We start from the raw sequence: 24,721 nt of genomic DNA, 5'->3' as shown, positions 1-24,721 counted from the left end.
TCTCACTCCTAAGCTTTGTAATAAAAAAACAAACTCATCAGCCTGCAACTACTTCTAAGTGAAGTTGAGTACTATTTTTTCAGTATTCAACTTAAAAGATCTCTGCAGCAGACTCACATGTTTGTTTTATAATTGCCCGCTAAACTATGATAGTTTGTTTCCAGATGGTGCCCTTCCTTCAACCTGCACACAGTCTCTCCTTGTTTGCAGGCGTTCAACCTCCTGCTGATGCCACTACCCCCACCCCTATTTAAGGCAACAGAGAGGAAATCCTAAGGAGATTTTTCCCCCCTAGTCTCCAGCAAATTTTTGGTGACGTAATATGTGGGCTGAACTCGAGTCTCCTGAGAAAGAGAGGGAATCACTATTCGAGGGTACTGTATATACAATCTGGGTCAGCTGCAGCTGGTTTTACTGCATTTCTCCATGTGGCAGACAGAGCAAAGCCACAATGCTTTCTCTGCTGGATTAAAGACAGCCCGCAGACCAGGAACTTCCACTCTACTACTTAAAATTACATAGGTGGCTTGTCAAATTCAATTGATTAGTGCTGTAAGAAGAAAGAAGCTCCTTATTACAGCTTGGATTCAACGGTCCAAAACAAAAATGCAGTTGCCATTAAAGTCACAGACGAACAAACGTCTACTCTGATTTTTAAAAGCAAGAGTAAGAGCAGCAAGTTTCTGGGCTTGCTTTATCAACAGATGCAAAAAGGTATTTTAATATTTCTTTTACTTTTATTTTAAAATTCTATGTATGCTGAAATGTATAATTGTTTTATATTTGTAGTAGAAATGTCAAAATCTCTTATTAATCAAAGACTTTTGGAACATACTACAATTTGCTTGTCTGGAAAAGGTTTTGTTTTGCAACTTTAGATAAAACTGGTCATTACATACTTTGTGATGATTAATGATTTATTTGAAGTTCAATTTAATGGTATTTAGTGTGTATGTTTATAGATTGATGTACATACATTCTGCATTTCAAAAAACAAGTGCTTTAGTGACATTAGAAATTTTAACAATTAACGTTAAAAGTATAAGATTTATTGCACAATGATAAAAACAAAAGGATACAAACTAAATAGTTGTAAACATGATTAGTTTGTCTTTGCAGCTACAGTGTGTGTGCTAATGATTTACATGTCCTGTTAAAATATCTTAAAGTAAAGCTACAAACACAATTAAGAAAACATCAAATTAACTGCAAGGCTTTGCAACGATACCCCAATCACAGCATAACCAAATATAACCTAGTATTTAGTAATCCTAAATATAAGAGTTTTAAAATAAGTCTATGGTATTTCTTGCTAAAACTCAAACTTTTAAGTAGTTTCTAAGTTTATATGTAACAGTACTTTAACTTGGGTAACAAAAATTAAAACTGCTACAACCGGAATTATGTGACAAACCAAAGCGATGGATACATTAAGTAGTCCTAAAATCTTACAGAGCATAGTTAAGAAGGAATACAATGTGACAGAAGCACTGCATAAGTGGCCCGCGTTAACAATAGAAAGTAAGGACCCAGAAGACACAATTACTTACATACATAATTCAAAGACCAAAAGTATGTAATACTTTTAGACAAATACAATTTTGGTCAACGAACACAATTCTTTAAATATTCTATCTAGGAGCTTTGTTTAATTTTGTTACTAGACTAAAAATAAAATTACTAGTTACCAACAATGAGCTTTAAAACCAAAGACACTTAAGTTTGCTATGATTTGGGGGTTCTCTGTCCTTTTAAAAAACCAAAGAAATTCAAGGTAAGAATCTTCAACAAGCAAAAAAATGGTAAAGCTAAGTAAGATTTCCTCAACTTCACTTTCATGTCCTTTTCTTAAAGATTCAAAACTCTAAATACTGGGACAATCTCTGTTAAACATATTTTATAAGAAATTCTGATAAAATTTCCAAGAAATACTGAATCAGAAATATGTCATCCCTTTCTTTTCTGTTGTTGCCGCTATGCAAAGTACAGGACTTCAATTAAACCTTGGTTCTTATGGAAGCCTTAAGCAAGCATTTAATCTGAAACCCAGATAACTATTTATCCCTTTCTTAAACATCTCCAGGGGATGAAATCGTTCTTGAGGCTCTTCCCAGAACATAATTCACAATCTAGAAGTTCTTTATCTACAGTATCTTCAGTGCTTCATAAATTTAATTTCATTGCCTCATGCTGTTTTCAGGGCATGACACTGCCAGTTAAATGCCTCTACGCGTTTACCATCTGAAAGGAAGTCAAATCTTTGCTTTCATTTCTTCTCCCTACTAACTGGCAATGTAGCAACTGTGAAGAGAAATAGTACCAATAAAATTAACTCAAAGCATGGAAGGCTTTTTTTTCCCCCCTAAAAACAACCAAGCAGACATAGATTTAAACTTAAGTATACTGTAACTAATTTACAACATTCTCGTGGGGCCTAGGAAAATTTTAACATATACAGAAAGGTTTTATGAGGTAACACAGATTTATGGATCTTTCACTTTTAAAACTGAACATATGTGGGAAAATATTAAATGAGAGAATGTTTTCATAAAAGGTAACAGTAAATGTATTCTAAAAACTCATTCTTTACTCATGACGTAGCTAGTCTACTACTTAAGAAATGTGGCTCCTTATTCAGCTTTAGGTGACAACGAAATCATGACTTTTGTAAAGGATAAGGAAATTGTATTTATTTTTTTTTTAAATAAACTTTCTGTTGTCCCCTTTAAATGTTAATCCTAGGTCAGATTCTCTTATCGTAGATGGTGATTCACCGTATGATTTAATTGTACAGGAACCCACAAAGAGCCAAGGCAGAATACAGCAAAAGGAAGCTATGGCTATTTTAATTTAGATTTGTATTTTCACATTTTTGTTCTTCCATAACAACACCGATACAAAGTTCCAACAGAGTTGGATTATATGCTTCTCAGTTCTATACAAATCTGTGTCTGGTAGGAATGTAAGACCTTCAATCAGAACACTGCTCAGAAAAGTCTACATGTTTTGAAGTTTCACGGTACTTTCTGAATTTTCCTTGTTTTGGTAGCTTTTTTCATAGTAGATTACTTAGATAAAATGATTTTCTATGATCTAAGAGTTTCCATTCCATTACTGAAATGAAAGAAATGAGTGCATCTGAACAAGGGCTGCATTAACTACAGGAGAAACGCTGTACGTTTACCCAGGAGGCTGATGGCTTCTATTTTACTGTCTGCAGTTTTAAAAATAAACCATATCTAAATCCCATGAATCTGCAAGTATAACAAGAAACATTTTACTGGTTTTTGGTACAGGTAACTCCAATATAGTAACTAAAGCCCTTTTTAAATAAAATAAATGAAACTTGGTCTAAATTTTCAACTGATGTCAGAAGGCAAAGGATGAAAACAAAAAATGAAAAGTACTCATCCAAGTGTGCTTCCGGCTATCTGTCAGCAAACAGAAGGCCTCGGACACAGATATGGAATATTATTATGCTCATCCCTCCTATCTTACGTTAATAAAGGAAAAAGAATTCCCTGCACTCCATCCATTCTTTGCTTTATTTTCATTATCACTCCAGTTTGCAAACCTTACTCATTTGAAAACACTGAAGTAGACATGGTTTTAGAAAGTAGTAGTCATCTTTATGAGGGAAGCCTGTTATAAAGGGGAAGCCCATCTTTATGACTCTAGTTGAAGAGTCCATATTTTATTGATACAACCTTTAATTTTAGGAGGATTCATAATCAAGTCAGACATGTTACTATCAACTGATAGAATACATATGGAGGGAAAGGAATGGCAGCAGAAAAGCTTGGGATATAAAACTGATCCACAAGTACTCGTGCATAATTAAGTAAGGGGTCAATGTAAAGAGATACAAACCAGGAAGAGACTGTGAAAGACAAGGAACACAAAGTTAAGATTCCTCTGCAGTTATGACCCGAGTAGGATAAAAGTCACAGGTCTAGAGAGGTAAGAGTAGAAGATCTGAATCCCATCTAAGTGTTTCAGCTTCTCCAGGCTTATTCTCTGCAAAATGGTGTATGTTTACATCCCAGTGCTGCTGTGAATGCAAACAGTTAATATGAGTTAAGCACTACATAAATATAAAGGATTGTTATAGTGTTGGTGATAGAAAAAAGGACAGAATATGTTGCCATATGATACAGTTGTTAATGAAAAACATGAACCCTGGAGTCTTCTGCTTGGGTTCAAATTCTGGCTCCATGTCTTAGAAAGCAGTGTGCCTCTGGGTGAGGTACTGATACTTAACATCTGGATGCCAGGTTTTTTCATTTGAAAATGAGGATAGTAATAACCTACCTCAGAGGGCTGTGGTAAAATCATTTAATGCATGTAAAAGGCTTAAACAATGCCTGGCACGCCCAATAAAAATGACCCACTGTTACTGCTGCATTGCTATTTATTAGTAGCATCATAAATCATTTGGGACCTGGCTTCCCAAATCAAAAAACAATTGGGTGGAAAATGGGATAGAAAAGTTCTTGGTATATCCACTGCCATCCTTCAAAAACAGCACACAAGAAGTTTATAAGAGAGGAAGGTGGGCTATCCTGCAGCACGGTGGGCTATACTGACGACAGGATGATACATCCTATTCATTCTAACCGCTACTGCTCTGCAGGGAGGTAATGAAAGAGAAAGGAAGCAGTTTTGCTTCCTGGAACTAGTTTTACTGTTTTCTAGAGTGTTTCTATCGATTATACCATAAAAAAATAAGCATTTATCTTTCACAGCAGAAGTGCAACATTCCAAGCACACATTTCAGCCTATGTGCCACTGCTAGAAACACTGACTAAAGAGCCAGGGAACCTGGATTCTAGACCTGGCTCTAATATTACCTACTTGTGTGGCCTTGGCCTTCAACATGCCCATGGGAGCAGAGAAGTCTTAGATGATATGAGATGGTTGTTAAACAGGCACTTTTCACTAATCAGATTCAACTACAGTTGAGTTTCTTTCCTTGGTAATGGTTATAAAAAGTTATTAATATTTTACAAAAATGCAGTTCAGTAGAACTTCTCTTAGAAGAATGAACCTGCTGAATCATATATAAACTTAGAGCATATATAGGAATATGATTTAGGAAACACGATTACCCACAGTGAGCATGCTATCATTCTCAAACTTGTCACCAATACCAAAAGGACATACTATGAAACAAGCAAAAACTACTATGCTAAAACATTCTGGTTTTACATTTTGTCTAAAAATGTTTCTTTAATTTGACAGATAAAACAGATACTTATTAGAGAAGGTCAAATTAATTCAAAACATACAATATAAAGAAAAAACACTGACCAGCAACTTTCACACTAGTTAGAGAAGAATGTTGTAATTAATTTTTTACAGGCATTGTGTACCATTTTCCCAGCCTTAAGACAACAAGTGAGCTTTTTAAAGGTAGGAGAAGTGTCTTACTAGGGTCTCAAAAGCCCCAAGAGCATCTAACCATATGCCTCAACACAGGGGCACCAAGATCTGCTCACTGAGCTGGGGAACAAAATGCATTACCTAAGATGGTAGTTGGAAAGCTCTTCTCTGAAACCTAATTTTTAAACAAATAGGAAGGCACTTAATATGGAATTTAAAAATTAATAACTTTAATTCTGGCCCCATTTATTAACACCAATAGATATTCAGTTTTTCCCTTACTTTTTTAGATTTCTGACTTAAAAAGTAGATTAATATTAATTATTTTCTACTTCTTCCCTTCATTGGTTTGCTTTTTCTTTTTTAAAGATAGCATACAACCTCATTTCAAAATGAAGGCTTTTATCTGGACCCTAAGTGTGCTATTCTTCCTACTAATGGGCATTGGACATGGCAGAGGAGGACAGTTCAAAATTAAAAAAATAACCCAGAGGAGATACCCTCGCGCCACAGATGGTAAAGAGGATGCAAAGAAATGTTCATACACATTTCTGGTACCTGAACAAAAAATAACAGGGCCAATATGTGTCAATACCAAAGGGCAAGATGCAGGTACCATTAAAGACATGATCACCAGGATGGATCTTGAGAACCTAAAGGATGTGCTCTCCAAGCAGAAGCGGGAGATAGACGTCCTGCAGTTGGTGGTGGACGTGGATGGAAACATTGTCAATGAGGTAAAGCTGCTGAGGAAAGAAAGCCGTAACATGAACTCTCGAGTCACTCAGCTCTATATGCAACTGCTGCATGAGATTATCCGAAAGAGGGATAATTCACTTGAACTTTCCCAGTTGGAAAATAAAATCCTCAATGTCACCACAGAAATGTTGAAGATGGCAACAAGGTACAGGGAACTGGAGGTGAAATACGCTTCCTTGACTGATCTGGTCAATAACCAGTCTGTGATGATCACTTTGTTGGAAGAACAGTGCTTGAGGATATTTTCTCGACAGGACCCCCATGTGTCTCCTCCTCTCGTCCAGGTCGTGCCACAGCACATCCCTAACAGTCATCAGTACACTCCTGGTCTGCTGGGAGGCAATGAGATACAGAGGGATCCAGGCTATCCCAGAGATTTAATGCCGCCACCGGATCTGGTTACTTCTCCCACCAAAAGCCCTCTCAAGATACCACCGGTAACTTTCATCAATGAAGGTGAGTTACCTCTTACTGCTAAAAATGGAAGTACAAGGTCAATATGTTTTATGGTTTATGAAATAATGCTCATAATACATGCCTATCCTTCATTTTGGTGATGTAATTTTACATGAATATTAAATTTTCTGATTTTGTTTTCTATTAACCTGAAACTGTTCTTAAATACATCTCTCAGTCTTAACAGTTTCTAGAAACAGTATACTTTGTGGGAAAAGTAGTCATTCATCCAAATTCTTATAATCTAAATTATTTGCACTGAGACAGGAATGAGTCCACAATCCACTCCTAACCTCTATGCCATCCTACCTGTCTCCAGCTAGGTCCTCACATTTGCTAAACATCCCTTTCATTTACCTCTTGCTGTTCTTCTCATCATTATCTTCCTCAGAAGGAATGTGTAACAATTAGTTTTCACTCTCCTAAAGTTACCCTGGTGGCTCAGAGGTAAAGAACCCACCTGTCAATGCAAGAGAAGTGGGTTCAATCTTTGGATCAGGAGGATCCTCTGGAGAAGGCAATGACAACCCACTCTAGTATTCTTGCTTGGGAAATCCCATGGACAGAGAAGCCTGGCAGGCTACCGTCTACGGGATCACCAAGTGTCAGACACGACCTAGCAACTAAACAACAACAGTATCTCCCGAAGCTTAGCATTAACCTCCTCCTAGCTCCACTCTCAGCACATGCACCACCTTCTGCTGCTGTGCTGAGATACTTAGTACTAGGTTCCTTGTGCTTTCCTGTCTTGAAAACATTTGCATAAAACCCAGGCTTCTTGCTCTCAGTCTCAAGAAGAAGAAAAAGTATGCTGTGCTTAGTCACTCAGCTTAGTCCAGTTCTTTGTGACCCCATGCACTGTAGCCCGCCAGGCTTCTCTGTCCATGAGGGTTCTCCAGCCAAGAATACTGGAGTGGGTTGCTCTGCCCTCCTCCAGGGGATCTTCCCAACCCAGGGATCGAACCCAGGTTTCCTGCATTTCAGCAGGATTCTTTACTATCTGAGCCACCAGGAAAGCCCATGAAAAGGTATCCACCTCACCTATTTTTCAAAGCTAAAATACCCTGTAACCATGTAAATATAAGTAAGTCTTCAATCCACAAAAATCCTGAGGATTGATCCTAGTATCTCTACCTCTAATTCCATCCCTTCCTCCTTTCATTCATTATCAGTCACTGATCAAGGTGTCTGCCACAAAAAGATGAATAAGTCATCTTTGTTTCCGTCTAGTAAGCTCACTGTTAACGTTCTGAATACATTTATTTTACACATACATCCAATTTCTCGTAAGCTATATTCTCCTGAATTTTTTACAAATTGACTTGTTTTCTTAAAGGGAAAGACCCAAAGGCCCAAAAGTTAAAAAAAAAAAAAAAAAGAAAGAAAGAAAAAAATTAATTGTAGTTTATTCACTTATTGAAAAGGGAGGACAAAAGACTGCATGTAGACTAAGAAATAATTAAAAAAACAAAAAACAGAAAAAAGACAAAAGACTGAAAGTATGTACATTGCAAAGTGCTCGTGTCTTTCTGTAGCAGGGGACATCACTGACCATTCACACATCTCTGCTTTCTTGGGTATCCAGATGATAATACTCTAACTCTTCCTACTTCTCTAGGTCCTTCACTGGCATCTTCTTCCTTCTCCTATGACTTAAAGGCTTTCTCGAAGATGTTCTGTTTTATTAGAGGTCTCACACTCCTTCAAGGCTACAAGCTTCACCACTGCTCAGATAACTCCGGCATGGAGCTCGCCTCCTGATTCTAACCAAAGCTGGATGTTTGCACCTGGATCATTATCTCACATGCTGCTGCTTCCTCTACTGAAATGCCTTCTTTCAGCTTATCTGTCCAACCTGGTAGATTTCAAGGCTTAGCTAAAATAGTGTCTTAACTGTTATACCTACTCAGATTCAAACAAATGTATCTAGAAGTCTCCCTCCCCAAACTGCTGACAATGCCTTGAACATGTTTTTTTCCATTACACTGAAGTTATTTGTCTGCATGTCTGTCTCCCTGTTAGACTGAACATTTCTGGAAGAAAGTAAACTGTCTTTTCATTTATCTATCTCAAACATCTAGCCAGGATTAGGTGTGGCTGTTGTATTCCGCATATTGTAAGCACTACAATACATGCTTGAGGAATGAATACGTAAATTAATAACTAGACCCTAAAACAATCTTTCCCTGAACTAGCATTCTGCTTTAAGAAATAAGTCAATTATTATTGTAAAAACAATAATTACTGAGGAAAATCTAGAAAATACTAACAAACTTTTAAAAATGCTTCTGGAATATCCAAATACTCAGAAGTAAACTACAGTAATAGTTTACTTCTGAGGAACTACTTTATAGTTACTAGTAGTAATAGGAGTGTACATTAGAGCATAAGATGCCCTTAGTACATTTATCTTTTAAGAAATTACAGAAATTTTGGAGCTCTGGTCAGAAGCTAGAGATGAGAACCTATTTATATGGGCTTCCTTGGTGGCTCAGATGGTAAAGCGCGTGTCTGCAGTGTGGGAGACCCGGGTTCAATCCCTGGGTTGGGAAGATCCCCTGGAGAAAGAAATAGCAGCCCACTCCAGTAGTCTTGCCTGGAAAACCCCATGGACAGAGGAGCCTGGTAGGCTACAGTCCATGGGGTCACTGAGAGTCGGACACGACTGAGTGACTTCACTTTTCATTTTCACTTTCTGAAAACACTTTGGTAATAATCTTCAGGTCTTTCTCCCCCGCTCCCCCCATAAACTTTAAAAATTAACCTTGTTCTTTTTTCCCCTCTATAATTATACTCTTCAGTTCAGTTCAGATCAGTCGCTCAGTCATGTCTAACTCTTTGTGACCCCATGAATTGCAGCACGCCAGCCCTCCCTGTCCATCACCAACTCCAGGAGTTTACCCAAACTCATGTCCATCGAGTTGGTGATGCCATCCAGACATCTCATCCTCTGTCATCCCCTTCTCCTCCTGCCCCCAATCCCTTCCTGCATCAGGGTTTTTTCCAATGAGTCAACTCTTCGCATGAGGTGGCCAAAGTATTGGAGTTTCAACTTCAGCATCAGTCCTTCCAACGAACACCCAGGACTGATCTCCTTCAGAATGGACTGGTTGGATCTCCTTGCAGTCCAAGGGACTCTCAAGGGTCTTCTCCAACACCACAGTTCAAAAGCATCAATTCTTCGGTGCTCAGCCTTCTTCACAGTCCAACTTTCACATCCATACATGACCAATGGAAAAACTATAGCCTTGACTAGACGGGCCTTTGTTGGCAAAGTAATGTCTCTGCTTTTCAATATGCTATCTAGGTTGGTCATAACTTTTCTTCCAAGGAGTAAGCGTCTTTTAATTTCATGGCTGCAATCACCACCTGCAGTGATTTTGGAGCCCCCCAAAATAAAGTCTGACACTGTTTCCACTGTTTCCCATCTATTTCCCATGAAGTGATGGGACCAGATGCCATGATCTTCGTTTTCTGAATGTTGAGCTTTAAGCCAACTTTTTCCCTCTCTTCTTTCACTTTCATCAAGAGGCTTTCCAGTTCCTCTTCATTTTCTGCCATAAGGGTGGTGTCATCTGCATATCTGAGGTTATTGATATTTCTGCATATCTGAGGTTATTGATATTTCTCCTGGCAATCTTGATTCCAGCTTGTGCTTCTTCCAGTCCAGCGTTTCTCATGATGTACTCTGCATAGAAGTTAAATAAGCAGGGTGACAATATACAGCCTTGACGTACTCCTTTTCCTATTTGGAACCAGTCTGTTGTTCCATGTCCAGTTCTAACTGTTGTTTCCTGACCTGCATATAGGTTTCTCAAGAGGTCAGGTGGTCTGGTATTCCCATCTCTTTCAGAATTTTCCACAGTTTATTGTGATGCACACAGTCAAAGGCTTTGGCATAGTCAATAAAGCAGAAATAGATGTTTTTCTGGAACTCTCTTCCTTTTTCCATGATCCAGCGGATGTTGGCAATTTGATCTCTGGCTCCTCTGCCTTTTCTAAAACCAGCTTGAACACCTGGAATTTCACAGTTCACGTATTGCTGAAGCCTGGTTTGGAGAATTTTGAGCATTACTTTACTAGCGTGTGAGATGAGTGCAATTGTGCGGTAGTTTGAGCATTCTTTGGCATTGCCTTTCTTTGGGATTGGAATGAAAACTGACCTTTTCCAGTCCTGTGGCCACTGCTGAGTTTTCCAAATTTGCTGGCATACTGAGTGCAGCACTTTCACAGCATCATCTTTCAGGATATGAAATAGCTCCACTGGAATCCCATCACCTCCACTAGCTTTGTTCGTAGTGATGCTTTCTAAGGCCCACTTGACTTCACATTCTAGGATGTCTGGCTCTAGGTGAGTGATCACACTATCGTGATTATCTGGGTTGTGAAGATCTTTTTTGTACAGTTCTTCTGTGTATTCTTGCCACCTCTTCTTAATATCTTCTGCTTCTGTTAGGTCCATACCATTTCTATCCTTAAAATTACACTCTTAGGAAATAAATTTCTGTAAATGAAACTGATAGGTAAATGGATTCTGACTTCTCTATTTTGGTGTATTTTACCACCCATTTCAGAATCTGTTTGGCTCATCTTTGACTCTTCCCTCCTGTCCCATGCATGGAGTCAACTGAGTTGTATCTGTGCTGCTTTTCAGTCTTTCATGGATGTGTCCCTCATTTCTGTTCAGAACCGGAACTCTAACTTAGATCCACATTATCTGTGAAAGCAGAGAGTGGACAAAAACGTCCTGGATTACTAGCTGGGTGACCTTAGCTGGGTGGAAAGGGTTGCTCTGTGTCTGTTCCTCATCTGTAAAGTGGGGATAACAACAGTATTTACCACACATGAGGAGCCATTAGAACCATGGACCTGGCACTCAAACATTATTCTTACTGAGAATTGTAAAACAGCTTGCCAACTGATCTCTTTAACTCCATTTTCTCTTTCCACCAAAATATATTCTACACTGCCAACAGATCTGCCTCAAATTTCCATCCTGATCACAACACACACCTGCCCAGCAGGTCCTTACTACAAACAGAAAACATCCAGTTTGCTTAGCCTGGGGAAGATTAATATCCTCCTCAAAAGAATCAACCCCACTTCTTTAGCTTTCCTTCTATTGATTTCTTTCACAAAAACCATCTGCTTCAATAAAATAAATCAACTCATTGTCTTCTAAATATTTCCCATGCATTCTCCCTAATTCAAATTGTAAGGCTCAGACTACAGTATTATACAATACAAAAGTGAGTCCTCCTTGAAGCCTCTTTGAGAGCCTCTTTGACTTCCCCAGGCTTGAAGTGATTGTTCCTACACGAATGTCTCTACACTCTATAACAAAGACACGATATTTCTTATATTCACTGCTGAATTATCAGGTATCTTCACATGTACACACAGTACTTATGTATACACACATACATAAAATGCCTTCAGTCTATAGTGTAAGCTCCTTCGTGGTAGGTGGATATTGTGTCCTTTGCAGATGCTAAATAAATGCTGATTAACTTGATATTATATTTTTATAGAGCTTCTTAAAACTGTCATTCCAAAGACCTTCATGAAAGTACTTTAACACATTCTACTCTACTGCAGTCATTCATTTTATGTTGTAACTGTCAGAAACAAGAGGCTAGTGAACCAGTAAATTGGGCAAATGATGATCATTATTAAGATCTCCATGCCCTCTGATTTTCAAGGGAATGATGTGGATGGAATGATCACCTGGACATATAAAGAAAGAAAAAACTTTTTTATATTCTCTTAAAAATAGATGTCTTGTCTAAGCCTTTAATGTATATAATTTATCAGTAATTTTTACATATAATTTATAAATAAACATAACTGAAGTGTGTGAATTTTTTTTTTTTAACTGATGGGATGTATAGTCACATAAATATGGGGATGACTGCCATGGAGTATCTTAATTTGATGGTTATCGCCAGTTCTGGAAGAAATGATAATTCACATATTCAGACAATGACACACTAAGCATGCCTATGGGAAATGAGACACATCAGCTCTAGGTTTTACTAGACACTGAGCTGCAGTGCCAAAAAATCCAGTATTAGAGAGTTAAATCTCATGCTAAGGATTTAGCATATCAAAGGTCCCATTAAACAGACTTGCTTTAAAAGAAATAATGGTGTATATATCCCAAATAAACCAATCCTTAATGTAAAAATGAAGCACGGGCATAACTTCTTCTGTTATTCATTATATATTTGTTGTTCTAAGCAAACATTAACTTTTTATTTTTTTCTGTAACTGTTGGTCTCTGAAACTCAAGGACATTAATTAGCTACAAGGGAAACTGCACAGAATTAAGGAAACTTGTTTTCTTTGTTATTGACCCTGGGTAAGTCACTTTGCCTGTTTTTCTCATTTGTACAAGTACTGGTGGGACTGGAAGACTCTAAAACCTCTTTCTAGTTCTAGTATTCTGTGATTCTTATCAAATATAAACTACAACAAGCAACAACAGACTTGCTATTTTTTCTTTATATGTAATGTGCTAAAATCTTTGTTCATATTATTCCTATGTCAGACTGGAAAATATGTCAGCTGTTTGGGTACTTGAACAAAAAGGGCAAACATGGATGTCTATTGCTGAACTCACATATGCTCCTGGCACCAAGAATTTCATATTACTGCCCTCTACATGTAGGTACATGGTCATTCTAAACCCTTTAAATGAATAACGTGTATGTATATTTAAAAAGTGTCCTAGCCAATCACAGAAAGTCAAATACTATACAATTATTCTACATATATGTGAGGTATCTACAGTAAATTCAGAGAGACAGAGAGTAGAATGGTGGCTGCCAGGGGCTGGGGGAGGGGACGATGCTGAGTTGTTATTTAATGCATACAGAGTTTTAGTTTTCCAAGAGGAAAAGAGCTATGGAGATTAATTGTATAGTAATGAAAATGTACTAATGCCACTCAACTGTATACTTAAAGATGGTTAAGCTGGTACATTTTATGTTATATATATCTTACCAGCATTTTTAAAAAGGTATCTTAATGACAGGCAATTTTATATTTTCATTTAAAATGGTTATAAGAAAAGTGCACCTCAGGAGAATAAACTTACTATGAGCTTATGGCAAAAAACAGAATATTTTTGTTCATTTACAATAAATAATCCCCAGAAAAATTACTTTCCCTCTACCTGAAAAACAAAATGTTTGGGAATGTAACTATACATTTGGCAGACTGCTATCAAAAAATTCTTAACTGGTAATGTTGTTCATTGGCGATAGTCTTTAATAAAAGAAAACACTTTCCTTTTACAGATGGCATATTTATAAGTTCATTCCTTGTAGGTAAATGAAGTTGAGAAAGTTCCTTCATAGTATGTTAGAGAATAGACCTGCATACCAGGAAATCTGGATTCTGGCAAGGCTCTTCTGAGGCTCAGTTGCTTCTTTTGTAAGAGCTTGTTGTGATGATTAAATGAGGTGATACAAATGAAAATAAGCTTTGTGTATGCTCTGACCATCCCTGTCGTATATTTTTGGAGTGTAATTTCCAATATATGCCTTGCCATGTATGGGAATATAAAAGGCAATCTAATAAAGTTAAGTTTGAAAAACAGTCATTAGAAACTAAAAACATGCTTTTTAGTAAGTAATAAGCTAATTTTCAATTTAATTATTTATAATGCTTCCCATTAGTAAATTTTAAAAATGCAGCTGGTTTCAGTGGAATACTTATATTAACATTTAAACCAACAAAAACTAAATTAACGAGGACGACTAGTTGAGCAAAGGGGCTGAAGTACGCTTCTATTAACCAGTTATGAAAAACAATTGGTATATTCTTCAGTTCAGTTCAGTTCAGTCGCTCAGTCGTGTCTGACTCTTTGCGACCCCATGAATCACAGCACGCCAGGCCTTCCTGTCCATCACCAACTCCCGGAGTTCACTCAGACTCACGTCCATCGAGCAAGTGATGCCATCAAGCCATCTCATCCTATGTCGCCCCCTTCTCCTCCTGCCCCCAATCCCTCCCAGCATCAGAATTTTTTCCAATGAGTCAACTCTTTGCATGAGGTGGCCAAAGTACTGGAGTTTCAGCTTTAGCATCATTCCTTCCAAAGAAATCCCAGGACTGATCTCCTTTGGAATGGACTGGTTGGATCTCCTTGCAGTCCAAGGGACTCTCAAGAATCTTCTCCAACACCACAGTTCAAAAGCATCAATTCTTCGGCGCTCAGCCTTCTTCACAGTCCAACTCTCACATCCATACATGACCACAGGAAAAACCATAGCCTTGACTAGACAGACCTTTGTTGGCAAAGTAATGTCTCTGCTTTTGAATATGCTATCTAGGTTGGTCATAACTTTCCTTACAAGAAGTAAGTGTCTTTTAATTTCATGGATGCAGTCACCATCTGCAGTGATTTTGGAGCCCAAAAAAATAAAGTCTGACACTGTTTCCCCATCTATTTCCCATGAAGTAATGGGACCGGATGCCGTGTATATTCTTAAGTAACTTCAATATAAGAGCTCAGGTTGCTAACTGCATTTTAAGCTTATAGATTAATAAACAAAGTAATTCATATTTTTACAAGAAAGAATCTATTATCACTTTAGAAGGCATTTGCCTCAAATTTCCCATTCCGGAAATGCTAAATATATTTATCTTATACTTAACTCAACCCAATTAAAAAATTTACTTGTCGAAAGATTTTACTTGCTGACCAGTTATCTGAAAGTTCTAAGTTGGTTATCCCTTTCGTCCTACTTCTTCTATCACAAAAAACACGGTACTGGGACAAAGTAAGGAAATTAATGAGAAATTCAACAACAAAAAGAAAAGGATTTGCCTCTCAAGTAATTAAACAGTTTCTTTATAGAAAGAGGACAGGTATGTTAAATAAAGATGGCTTCCAGTAAAGGTGCTATTCAAAGTATGAAATCTTCTTGTCTTTTTCAACACACTGTTCTGTTCAAAACATGGGTTCTTCATAAAAAAATACATGTTGTGAAATATGTGGCATGACTGGTCAGTATTTTTCTTTCTTTCTTTTTTTTTTTTTTTGGTATTTTTCTATGATGAATCAGACCTATTAACTGGACTTTGTTAGTCTTATACAAATTTTAATCACCAAATAAACTGAGGAAGAAAGAGACTTCAGATTCAATGTACAGAATTCCATTTTCACGCTTTGAGAAGAATCCAATTGCATCATAGAAAACAACTATTTCAAGATTACTCAGTGCAAGTCACTGATGTAGAAAACGAACTTATGGTTAGCAGGAGGGAAAAGTGGGGGAGAGGGGTAAATTGGGAGACTGGGATTGACAGACACACACTACTATATATAAAATAGATAATAATAAGAATCTACTGTATGGCTCAGGGAACTCTACTCAGTACTCTGTAATGACCTATATGGGAAAATAATCTAAAAAAAAAAAAGAATGGACATATGTATATGTATAACTGATTCACTTTGCTGTATACCTGAAACTAACACAACACTAAATCAGCTATATATACTCCAATAAAAAATTTTAAGAGGTTGTAAGCAAAAGGTTGTAATAAAATTCCTATTTTGGAAGAAAGGTACTCCTAGTCTATACCTGTAAACGACTAATAACAAATTCCTGAATCATATCATAGATAAATTAATTTCTGATACTACACAAACCAGCAAGTTAAACTGGGAAACTGGCCTCTCAAAAATAAAGCTGGTACCTCTTTACTAGTCATTTAAGAATGCCTGGGAAGCACTTTTTATGGTAAAGAGAAAGCAGTAAAACATTTAATATAAGAATGATCTATAATCTAATCGCATAGCAGAAAATAAATAAGATATGCAAGTAATAATGAGAAAATATTTCTGCCAAGATCAATAGTATACACTGGGCTAAGACAGGTTAATGGTTTATTTATAAAAATAAATATAAACAAACACTAAATTCTGATACTTATTAGCTTTACTGAGGAGGAAAAAAATAGCTGCAAATACTGCTAATTTTATCCACATGTCTCAGAAAAGAATTTCTACCACATTTTCCTAAGCCTTTATATCAACCAAGTATAACAGGCATCCAAACTGCAAACATGAAGCTCACTACAAAAAAGTGGGTTTTGAAGATAATTTTAAATTTGCATAAACTGAAATCTTATCAAATCAAAGCTGGATCTAGAAAACCCAGGAACTTCCCAATTTGCTTAAATATCTGAGGGCCTATTAAATAGCAGAAGAGAGACAAATGGCATTCTACAAAAATTCTGTCAAGACTCCAAACGATGCTTATAAATGTTTTACAGCAATTCCAATAATCTAATGCAAGTCCAACTTGTGAATATATATAGTAGAATATAAAATGTAAACTGTCAAAATTATACTCAAATGAGTACAGAGCAAACATTTACAAAGATGACATTCACAGAAGAAGCACACTTACGAAATGAGATTTGTATGTACTGCAACAAAAACACTTCATGTGTGCATTAACTATAATACTGATACAAGTTTTAAAAGCAGTGTTCCTCAGATATTCTTGACTGTTCTGAAAGTGACAACTTAGAAAAAATCTGGTTAATTTTGTAAACAACTATGACAACTGCATTCTCAGACTGAAGACATCTATTTCAACCCTGCAGCAGACCTCAAGAGCTCTAAGAGCCACCCTCCACCACAGACATCTCATGCTGAACTTCTAACTCTCCTGGTTCATCAAGCTCTCTTCTCTCCATGCCTCGGCAGATGGAGCCAACACCATGGTTTCCCCACAAGTCTGGGTTAGCTAGTTCTCAGCCAGGTTTCCTGTGCGCCCTGCGGCCGATCGGAGGACTCATCAGGATATAGTGGAGTCTTCTTTCCCCACTTCCCCCTGGACTCGGTGGCTGTTTCTCTATCCCTGGAGCCTAACACAGTCTCCAGCCTATTGCAGATGCAGAAAAGACAGAACCAAGGAAACCACTGTGGCTGCCAGGAATCGTTTAATTCAACAAATATTTGAGCACTGAAGTGAGTTAAGCTAGATACACAGTTAAACTGGATATAAAAACTAGAGCTCTCACCCACAAGTAAATAAATAAAACACGTTACCATGCATTGCACAAAATAATCTAAGACTGGATCTGGAAATCATACTTCATTTAAACTTCTCTACCCTTCTCTGACTTGACTTGCATGCTTCTGTAACCTGAAGTAGCTCATACATGACTGGTTAAAAAAACAATGGTGAATAACAGTGAAACAAAGTGGTCAAATTGGTTCACATGGGATTTTATCCAAGCATAGTAATGTTCTGTGCCACAAATAACTGCAGATGAACACAAAGTATGCTAAGAGCTAACATTAACTGTTATTTTTAGTGCATGATTTTGCAGAACATGAGGTTTTTCAGGAATACATTATTTTTCTATAATAGAAATGAGTGTACATTCAACTCTGAATAGCCACATTAAATCTTTTAATACAACAAACATATTTATTACACAAGCTACTTAAATTATTAAATAAGTTACTACTATGTGTAAAGGTCAGCAACAAAGAAGAAAAGGGAACTAAGTTACTGATGATGACTATTTTATTAAGCACTGTGTTAAAGGCTATGAATACTTTGTAATTTAAATTCAATAACTGAGAAGGTAGATAGGTAAAAATAATTCACATTGCATTTAAATGGAACGTGATCTAATTTACAGCTAGTGTGAAAAGGAAAAACATTATTTTTAGAAGAGCCCTCCCTAGCTTAAGAAACCATTTATGAGTTTTCACAATCTAACCAATATCCTCACAACTATAAAAACATAAATTCTTAACAAAAATTTAACAAATCGAGCTATATATAAAAACAATAATATAACATGACCAAGTTGAGGTTATCCCAGGAACAAAAGGTTGGCTTAACACTAAAAATACAATCAATAGAATTTATCATATTAACAAATAAAAAAGAAAAACCATATCATCATGTCAGTAGATAAATAAAACGCCTTGACAAAATCCTAAATCCATTCATGGTAACAGCTCTCAACAAACTAGAAATAGAAGGAACAAGAATTTTTAAAGTAGTTATTACAGCTTAAAGGAAACTATGTCCATAATAAATGCAAGACTGGAATCTCAGAAGAGAAATAAAAATGATAAAAAATAATCTAATTGAAGCTCTAGAACTAAGAAATTTAATACTTAAAATAAATATAACCCAAGAAAGGCAGCATTATGTATTTCCAGTTTCTATAAATTTTTAGTAGCAATCAGTAGTGCTTACAGTCATTATAATTTTTAAAAACCCGAAACAGAGAAATATCAATGAAACACAATAAAAATATGGACTAGAGAAATTGATCATCTCTTCTTTTTGCGTGTGGTTTTCAATTTCCCTGTATTCAAAATGTGAAAGCAACTCTGATTCATTTGCTTAACAAAGTATTAAGTTTGAACTTAATAGTTCAAACACTGATGACATGAAGTCAGAAGAAAAACAAAAACAGTCTCCATCCTTAAGGATAATCTAGAGGGAAGAGTTTACAGTTTCTAAGAAACCCTCTAATGTTGTAGCTGTGTAACTATTTATTTAATGAGATTAATTCTACCCCAATAAGGCCCCATAAGGGACCTTGTACATACTTGGCATCGTACAGAAAACACATTCCTCAAAATTTCAACAACCCTATTATCATTACAGTACAGATTTTCTTGTATGAATTTTACTTCACTAAACTCTCACACAATTTCTAAAAATTCTACATGCCAGAACTAATTTACTAATTTTTAGTAAAATATAAAATTTGACAACTGACATTTCTATACTCATTTGGTTGTTCTTTAGGGTAACTTAGGGTTGATCTTTAGGGTAATTCTTATTTCTGAATCACTTAATATTTTGACACGCTTATTAAAAAATTCAAAGCATCAAAACACTGGAGAAGGGTGAAACTGAAGAATGCTCAATAAACTAGATGCTATCTTTCTTTAGATCAGAAATATGGAAATCACAAGTTCAAGAGTCAGATACCCTACAAACGATTTCACAAAATGTTCTGTCATTTTAAAATATATGAACAACTTATCAGTGGATTAAAAAATAGGGAGTGAATTCATACAACTGTGAGATAACATGGGAACAATTGTAGCATAACAGTTCAGAGCATGGGTTCTGGGATTAGAAAAAAGTGGGCTTTAAGTCTAGGGTTTAAAGACTAGTCAGTTAACTGTTTCATCTACAGAACATCTGTAAACTATCAGAAGGTTACTGTGTAGATTAAATAAGAAAATTACTGTTAGTCATATAAATTGATACAACACTTTAGAAAGGCATGTTGCCAACATTCCTGAAATGTATTCATATGAACTGTTGTATGAGGGAAAAACTTAAAAGATTCCATAAGCTTGGGAGACTGGTTTATTTCAGGGCTTCTCAGTCTTTCATATGTGAATGTATACTGTGTTTCTGAAAGGGTAATATAATACTTAGCAGTTCTAAAACTTACTTGACCGTGGTATGCCATTTTCACTGAGTATCTCAAGGGACTAGTGTGATCCACTGAAATCAAATTTTGGTAACTATAAATTGGACCCCATGAAAAACTGTAAAACTGTTCACACACTTTTGATCTAGCAGATCAATCCTGCAAGATTTTCATACGTATGAAAAAATGAAGTCAAAAAGAAGACACTATGTATAGTGTTACTTATAATAGCAAAAATCAGATGAAACCTCAGTGCCTAGTGGCAGAGGTAAGCATGACATATCAACATCAAAGACTGTGTCGTACAGTTACTGTAAGTGCTAGAATGGAGGCTGTAGTCCCATGGAAACGTTTGTTGAAACAAAAAGAATACAATTTTCTATAAGTGTCAGAATTATAACAACACAAAAAATAGATGTATTTGGACAAAGACTTGCAAGAACAGTGGAAAATCAAGTTAATGTTCTAGATAGTGGGACTCGGGGAGGGTAATTCTTTTATTTAGATGCTTTTTTAAAAAAAATTTAGTTTCTTTAGCTTTCAGAGGTTTGTGTACACAATACATTAAAAATGGTATCTGTAAAGAAAGATACAACAGTAAGACTCTTGACTAAAAACTACTTTAATATGGCTCTTTTCCTATTAAGTTTCCTGGCAATCAAAGCCAAACCAAAATTTTAATTACAGGACCATACAAAGATTGTCAGCATGCAAAAGACGCTGGACATTCAGTCAGTGGGATTTATATGATCAAACCTGAAAACAGCAATGGACCAATGCAACTATGGTGTGAGAACAGTTTGGATCCTGGTGGTTGGACTGTTATTCAGAAAAGAACAGATGGCTCTGTCAACTTCTTCAGAAACTGGGAAAATTATAAGGTAAATCAGTGATTCAGCCCTGGGGGGAGATGTAGACAAAGCAGCTCTTGCAAGAATAGTCATTCTATGCAACAAATAAGATACACAGCTAAAAAATTGCTCTTCGTATGTTTTTCATTATCTGCATTTGTCCAAAAGACAATCCTCATCTTTGGTTTCAAGTCAAAATTAAAATGTAAAAAGGAAACTAAAGATGTACTTTAAAATGTTCCCTTTCAGTCTGGATGATTTACACATATATTTAATTCTTTGCAAAGATTGATCCTAATTTCATTTTCTAGGAAGACAACTGCTTTTTTGTTCATGACCACATCTGCACCCATTATCAAGTGTATTTAATCGGAGGTAAACAATCTTAGAAAAAAGGTCATGTTTTGGAAGTCCTATACTCTGTATTATTGCTTATAATAATGAGACATTAATATATCCATGTGAGAAATTGTATACATTTCTAAACAAGTAACAAGTGAAAGAACACAACCTCTTTGAAAATACATTTAGCATTAAGATCAGGTTTATCAAACATATTCTGCTGCATACTTGCGATGGCAAATATTTATGGAAATAGGATAGTTAATTTGTTACTTTCTTCAAACATTAACCTACAATTTTCCAACAGGACTTTGAAGATTACTATTTTATCATCCTACATTTACTAATTTTATTTTTAATAGAGCTAAAGAAGATAATTTGTTCTAAAACAGATATTACCATTTTTGCTGAGTATCATAAAAAATGTTAGATGTATTATTTATTTGACTATGGTGGAGACAATACCTTTAGAACAAAAATGTGTTTCTTTGTATGAGTATGAAAGAAATCAGGAACGCTTTTCGAGGATCTGGGTAGTGTACTAGTTAATATTTTTAGTTTCTATGAATAATTTCAATTCTGCTTTTATCTTATTTGTAGACTTTGGAGTTAGTTGTGCAAATAAATGCTGACAAATTGAGAGAAAGCAAAACAAAACAAAGTGATTACGTGGGACTTCAGTAGAACAGGTGATCTACAAAAATGGAAGATTACATTAACACTTAAATGGTCAATATCTTTAAGCTATCAGGTGTTTAAAACATCTAGAAAACGCTTACTATCTCTACACTCATTCATGTATGCATGTTCTTTGTTTAATAACAGAAAGGATTTGGAAACATTGATGGAGAATATTGGCTTGGACTGGAAAATATCTATTTGCTTAGCAATCAAGATAATTATAAGTTATTGATTGAATTAGAAGACTGGAGTGACAAAAAAGTCTATGCAGAATATAGCAGTTTCCGCCTGGAACCGGAAAGTGAATTCTATAGACTGCGTCTGGGGACTTACCAGGGGAATGCTGGGGATTCCATGATGTGGCATAATGGTAAACAGTTCACCACTCTGGACAGAGATAAAGATATGTATGCAGGTGAGTGAGAAAAAACTGATGCGTCTTCTTTGCAGGATCACCACTTTCTATGCACTAAATAGAACCCAGTTATAAAGTATATGCCACTGAAGTCTTTTCAGAAAAGTTGTTTTGGACTCAGTCAAAGGGAATACAACCTGCTAAAAGGAACAGCTTTTTAGGAGCTCTTCTCTAAGGCAATCGCAAAGCGTGAACTCTGTGAACAAGGTCTTGCTGTTCTAACCTGATGGGGTGGGATGGGAAACAAAACATAGTCATCTGGAAATAAACTTGCAACTGCCTACAACTGCTAACAAATCCACTGGACACCTACCATGTGGTAGGCACTGTTGTAGGCTCTGAAGAACACAGCAGTGAACAAAGTTCCTGCCCTTTGGGAACTTACTTTCTGGAAGTAAACAAAATGATTTCTCAGGTGGTGGCAAGTGCTTCAGGAAAAGTAAAACTGAACAAGGAACAGGGAGGGTGCCATTTTCCGTGGGTTGGACAAAAAAGGTGACATTTGAACAAGGCCCTGAAGGGAGTGAAGGAAGCGAGTCATTTGGGTACATGGGGTAAAGGCACTTTTTGGTAAAGACGACTAGCAAGATGACTGCAGCAGGGGGTACAGGAACTGCAGAAAAGCTTTATTCAGAGGAGAAATATTCTCTTTAGAAAGACTCAATTAGGTCATCCACATAATGTAATTTTTAATTTAATTTTCACACACTTTTTGCCTTTTTAGCCTAGGTTTCTGGCTCTGATAAAGCGATATCTCCTGAAAATTGATTTATTTTTACATTGAGCTCTATGGCAAGCAGCACACAGGTCTCTATTTCACTCTGGCAAAAGAGGAAAAAGGAAGACAGATTTGACCATAATATATGCCTTATTTACAGAAACTCATTTGATTTGTTAATAGTACTATTTTAGATATAGATTTTTTTGCTATTTTAAAAATCAATTTTACCCAACTTTACTCTCTTCAGCAACTCCATATCTTTTTCCCTCCCAATCTCTCCCATTTCTCTCTCTTACATACAAACACTACTTGCATTTTATTTACCCTGCCTCCCAGCAAAGAAAATCACTCACAACAACAACAAAAAAAGCATGTGCTAATAAGCAAAGAGCAAAATAAAAAAGGCAATTCAAGTGATCTTTCAAGTAGTTGATACTCAAGCAACAGTAACAGGATAAATGAAAAAACACCACTGTGAAGATAAAGGTTAACTGAAATCAGTAAGAAAAACTCAAACTGTTCTCAAAGTAGAGTAGGTTTTTGATGGTTTACAGAGTACCACACTTAGAAGAAACTTTTACTCTGATGTCTGTATTTTTTTTCCTCAAAGGAAACTGCGCCCACTTCCATAAAGGAGGATGGTGGTACAATGCCTGTGCACACTCGAATCTCAATGGAGTCTGGTACAGAGGAGGCCATTACAGAAGCAAGTACCAAGATGGGATATTTTGGGCCGAATACCGAGGTGGCTCATACTCCTTGAGAGCAGTTCAGATGTTGATCAAGCCTATTGACTGAAGAGACGCAGTCTCCAATTTAAATGACACAGAACTCTAATTTTCAGTTCTTAAAAATGTAAATGTTACATGTGTATTATTTTGCACAATTCATTTCTACAGGTATAGTTTTTTAAGTGAATTTTTACTATAACTATAAAAGGGGATTTATGAATATAGTTTCATCTTCCCTTAATATACTGTAGAAGATTATCTGCATCTATAATCCAAGTTATTTTAAAAATATTATTGACTGAATACAGCCAAAGTTTGTTTTCTAAAATGTAAATTATTTGTCACAACGTAAAACAAATTTTAGCTTTATTTTAAATCAAAATTCAATACATGTCAAGATCTTTAACAATTTATTTAAAGCCTTTATGAGAATGCTGTAACTTCCAATGGAAAAATAATTTTAAGATTTCAGCAACATCATACATTTTATTTATAAAAAATATAGACAGGAAATTAGAAAAAACTCTAGTTTTGCCAACAATTTGCATTGAATAAAAGTTATTTCAAAGTGAGTTTATGCCTTTCACATGAAATGATTAAACTTGAATTCTTGACAATATATTTTATGTCAATTTCAGAATGAAGAAATCCACAAGATACATATTTTTTAAAAACAAAAATAATGTTTACAGTATTTAAATGGCCAATTTATAGAAACAGAAATAGACTAATTTTTCAATGTTACCTTCATATGATTTCGTATGAATACCAAAATTTCCTAAAATCTACTTTATGTTTTTATATCAGTAAAACATTGATATTACAAACGTGCAGAATATTTGGTGAGTCAATGGTTTTACAGAACTGAATTACAACTCTAAGCTTATTTATTAATACTTTTCCCTCCCTAATTTACTGATCTTAACTATTTAGAAAA

General features: G+C 35.9%; 2 protein-coding genes across 7 annotated transcripts in view; one reads left to right on the top strand and one right to left on the bottom strand.

Annotated features, from left to right (window-relative positions):
• The window catches only part of RALGPS2 (Ral GEF with PH domain and SH3 binding motif 2), a 167,074-nt gene that overhangs the window by 43,229 nt on the left and 99,124 nt on the right, over positions 1-24,721 (bottom strand). The window lies entirely within an intron of this gene.
• Positions 197-24,507, top strand: ANGPTL1 (angiopoietin like 1). The gene is made up of 5 exons (XM_019976327.2): positions 197-714; positions 5,752-6,597; positions 20,731-20,924; positions 22,062-22,332; positions 23,664-24,507. Exons 1-5 carry the CDS (start codon positions 705-707, stop codon positions 23,849-23,851), a joined length of 1,509 nt encoding a protein of 502 aa, XP_019831886.2. The 5' UTR covers positions 197-704; the 3' UTR covers positions 23,852-24,507.

This window comes from Bos indicus, chromosome 16, assembly GCF_029378745.1.
Source record: "Bos indicus isolate NIAB-ARS_2022 breed Sahiwal x Tharparkar chromosome 16, NIAB-ARS_B.indTharparkar_mat_pri_1.0, whole genome shotgun sequence".
Classification (NCBI taxonomy): domain Eukaryota; kingdom Metazoa; phylum Chordata; class Mammalia; order Artiodactyla; family Bovidae; genus Bos; species Bos indicus.
This window is presented reverse-complemented; position numbering and strand designations above follow the sequence as displayed.